The 3,653-nt window shown below is 35.8% G+C and overlaps 1 protein-coding gene across 1 annotated transcript in view; it reads left to right on the forward strand.

Moving 5' to 3' along the window:
• Positions 1-2,821, forward strand: part of LOC109824642 — a 5,112-nt gene extending 2,291 nt beyond the window's left edge. Inside the window, exons 4-9 of the mRNA XM_020391274.1 lie at positions 1-23; positions 1,046-1,168; positions 1,705-1,762; positions 1,843-1,916; positions 2,150-2,238; positions 2,521-2,821. The exon at positions 1-23 is cut by the window's left edge and continues 190 nt beyond it. Of these exons, the coding sequence (XP_020246863.1) occupies positions 1-23; positions 1,046-1,168; positions 1,705-1,762; positions 1,843-1,916; positions 2,150-2,238; positions 2,521-2,590 (437 nt within the window). The 3' untranslated portion in view covers positions 2,591-2,821. The remainder of the gene's footprint in view (positions 24-1,045; positions 1,169-1,704; positions 1,763-1,842; positions 1,917-2,149; positions 2,239-2,520) is intronic.

Raw genomic sequence — 3,653 nt, forward strand, 5'->3', positions numbered from 1 at the left:
GATGTATGTTTCTTTACGACTCAGTTATATTGCTCTCTTTAATTGCTGTACACTTTCTTCTTTGTTCGAACTTATGCTCGTTCCATTTACAAGTACAGTTATTTTAAGCTAGATAAATAATTGATATAGTTGTGCAATGTAATGTCGCAAACAGTGATGTTGTTTCTTCTTCCCAGTAAAATTAAGAAATTGTATTACAGTGGATTTATTGCTGAGATATGTCATTTTACCTGTGACACTTAGAAAATAGATGTTGGCTAATACTTCCTGTGCCTCATGAAAATAGATGTTGGCTAATACTTCCTGTGCCTCATGAAAATAGATGTTGGCTAATACTTCCTGTGCCTCATAAGGTCCTTTGTAGTTCTTAAAAGTCTCTCTAACCATTACACCAATACTCTAAAGTTGTGATGAGAGTTGAGAGTTATAGTTTTATATTCTAACATGCCCTGCAGGGTGAACTCTTTTTGTTGGCCGAAAAACTGGACTCATGCAGCGGCGTCAATTTTTAGAAAATCCACTTTAAATTCATGGGCTGGGGGGATTTTAACCTAGGTTGTTCTGATACCATTTTAAAGTCCCTTTAACCATTACACCAAAACTTCGAAGTTGTGGTAATAGCTGAAAGTTATAGTTTTATATTCTAACAATAGTTTTGTCTTTTAGCGTACAAGCACCACATAGACTTAATAACTTTGTATGTGCATTATACCCATCATATATACTCTTAAAAATTACTCCGAAGTTTTCCTTACTTGTACGCACCAGCACATAAGCATTCTGCATATCCAATACCACTCGAATTTCCATGCACATATCTGGGTGTCCTCTATCTCTCATAGTCTCATTTGATAGTTTTCATATCTAGTATTACTACACTTTCATCACGTATTTTTTTTGCTCATAGTCATAGATCGGTTTGTGTTTCTGGTATTGAACTATGATGTAACCAAGTCCCATTGCATGCCTCATTATATTTTATTTTTGCATTGGAAAAAGATTAAGAATTTTTTTTTTCAAGCTTACCACTTCTCATTTAATCCAGAATCAAGGCCGATGTCTAGCAGATTTATGTGGAGCACTACACTGTGGCGTGATAGCTGAGACAAGGAAAACCAAGAATAAATGCAATCCAGCAGCTACAGCAAAAAACCGCCATCTCTGCGAGGTTGTCTATGATCTTAATTACTTCAAAGTTATCATGTTCCTTTTTCTCTTCAGTCTATGGAAACCTGAAACTTGTTGCGTAAGCTTTGACGTTTGCATCCTAGGTTAGAAGAGTATTGTCAGAAAAAAGACGTCTAGCAAAAAATAATACATAGTGAATGATGACATGTAACTTGAGTATATTGCCAATTTTAAGTATTTTAAGCTAAAATTAACTATTCCATATGCCTCTGCTTATCCTATTTGCAACGATGAATTATGCACAGTAAGAGGTAGATGACGGCCATTATTGATTATCCTCAGTCTTATGCAAATCAAATGATTGTTTTTATAGTTATAGTCTTATAGACTTATTATATGAATTACTACCTGCAAATGTTATGTGGTGGAGTGCAAGGTTACTGTGAGAAGCATAAGATTACTAGTGATGTTAATGTGTTCTAATGTGCAGTTGATATTCCATTTATTTGGGAAATACTATTATTTGGAAATACTATTATTTTCATAAATCTCATTGATGGCGTTTTCTAAATGCAGAGCCTTGCAGATAGTTGTTTTCCTATCAATCAGGGACCCTCAGCAAGCCGTCTTCATGGTATATATATATTTTTGGTTCAAAATTAATCGAAAGATTCTTTATTTACAAGCGGTCTTTTAATAGGAATGTAATTGCAGAACTTTTCCTGCGTCAATTTTGTGATTCTCACTCATGTGATGGAGGGAAAAAACCATTCTCCAGAGGGGGCAGGGTAAAAACATTACTTTTCTACCAATTTCTCTGATGTTATTACATGGATTATTCAACTTTACATTTTACATTATATATTCCATTTAAATGCTGAACAAGAAACATATCTTTGACTTATATAAATTTTGTGTATTGACATATCACAAGCTATCAGTAACCTTTTTTTTTGTGTCCTCACTTACATATTGAATGGGGTATTTATTCTTACATACTGAATTATTCTTCTCTCTACAGAAGCAACCAAGCGTATTTTACCTTGCGTGTTGCATATTAATAGTGCTCCTGCTGCCTGTCTTCTATCTTTTGGTTTACTTGCATCAAAGGTGTGGATCTCTTCCTATTCAATACCAATGTGGGTTAGTTGTGGATTTACCCCATATCGCTGAATTGCAGAAGGATCCCCTGAGTGTATTTTTTCGACACTTCTACAGCCAGGAGGTCTATTTTAAAAGAGTTTTTTAAAAAAAAAAATCACTTAAGGGGTCTATTTGCAATGATAGAATACTGACCGTCTATTCACAATTGAACAATAGTATAGGGGGTCTATCTGCAATTATTCCTACCGACATTCTTGATATGTTCTTGACCCAATTTTAACTTTTTAGAGAAATGCAAACGGGCATTCAAGGGCTCAAGCGCATATCTAAAACAGGTCGGAAGACAAAACCCTCCTAATGGTAAATCCCTCCTCACTGTACACTAAGTCTTAAGCATTACATGAGTGCTCCTCTAAGCTTATAACTGTATTATGTACTGCCTCGTAATAGAGTTTACCTCTTGTTTAACTTCTTCGAGGTCAAATCCTTGCACAAAAGAGTTGCATGTTGGTGTACGCTTCGTGCGTTTACTTGTGTATGTTCAATTGTCTTCGACCTTATTTTGGATAATCATTTACTTGTGCGTTTACTCGTACCGTGTCATGTGCTTTTTTGATATATTTAGGTATCCATATTCGTATTGTAACTGTTTGATACATGCACAAATATATCTACAGATATTGATTTTATTTATTTATTTATTTTTTTGCGTATGGCATAATCTTGTAGGAAGCTTAAAAATATGACTGAGAAGGTGACTCCCAAATTTGTGAATTACATAACATTGGCCAATAATTATTTGATACTGCAGTACATAGGAAAAAAAATTTCCTTATTATTACAAGAGATAGTAAAGATATCACCTTCTAATTTGACGCAAACATGCAACTATTTAACAACATAAATATCTAAAAACGGAGGAAGTAGAGGAAAGAAGTGGCTAGCAAGATCTTATATCAGACCATACTGGCTCAATTTCTCTCGTGTGATTCGATCAATTTTGTCGGCCATCTCTTGACTCAGATGCTCCTTTTTTCGAAAAAAATACGAGTTCTTAAGAACAAAGTTCTCCTGCTACTCATGAACTCCCTCACTGTTCACCTTGAAATTCTTCAAGAGCTCGAAGCTGCACAGCCTGACAATCGCCTCCTCCGTCCCCTTTCGTCTCCTCCTCCGTAAAAGGCTGTCCGAGAAACTCCACAAGCTTCCTCACGCACTTCCCAGGCTTCTCCTGCATCTCTTCATACTCCAGAAAGAGCACCCTATCGTATGCTCTCCTACCGGTCTGGGACATAAGGCTCTTCACATAATTCATCTAGAATCTGTCGGGAGTCATGAACGGAACACGGTAACATCTGATATCATTGAAGTAGTGCCGGAGTGAGATGAGAACATAATTTAAAAGGAATGTTTTTAAGAAC

Source organism: Asparagus officinalis, chromosome 9 (assembly GCF_001876935.1).
Source record: "Asparagus officinalis chromosome 9, Aspof.V1, whole genome shotgun sequence".
NCBI classification, from domain to species: domain Eukaryota; kingdom Viridiplantae; phylum Streptophyta; class Magnoliopsida; order Asparagales; family Asparagaceae; genus Asparagus; species Asparagus officinalis.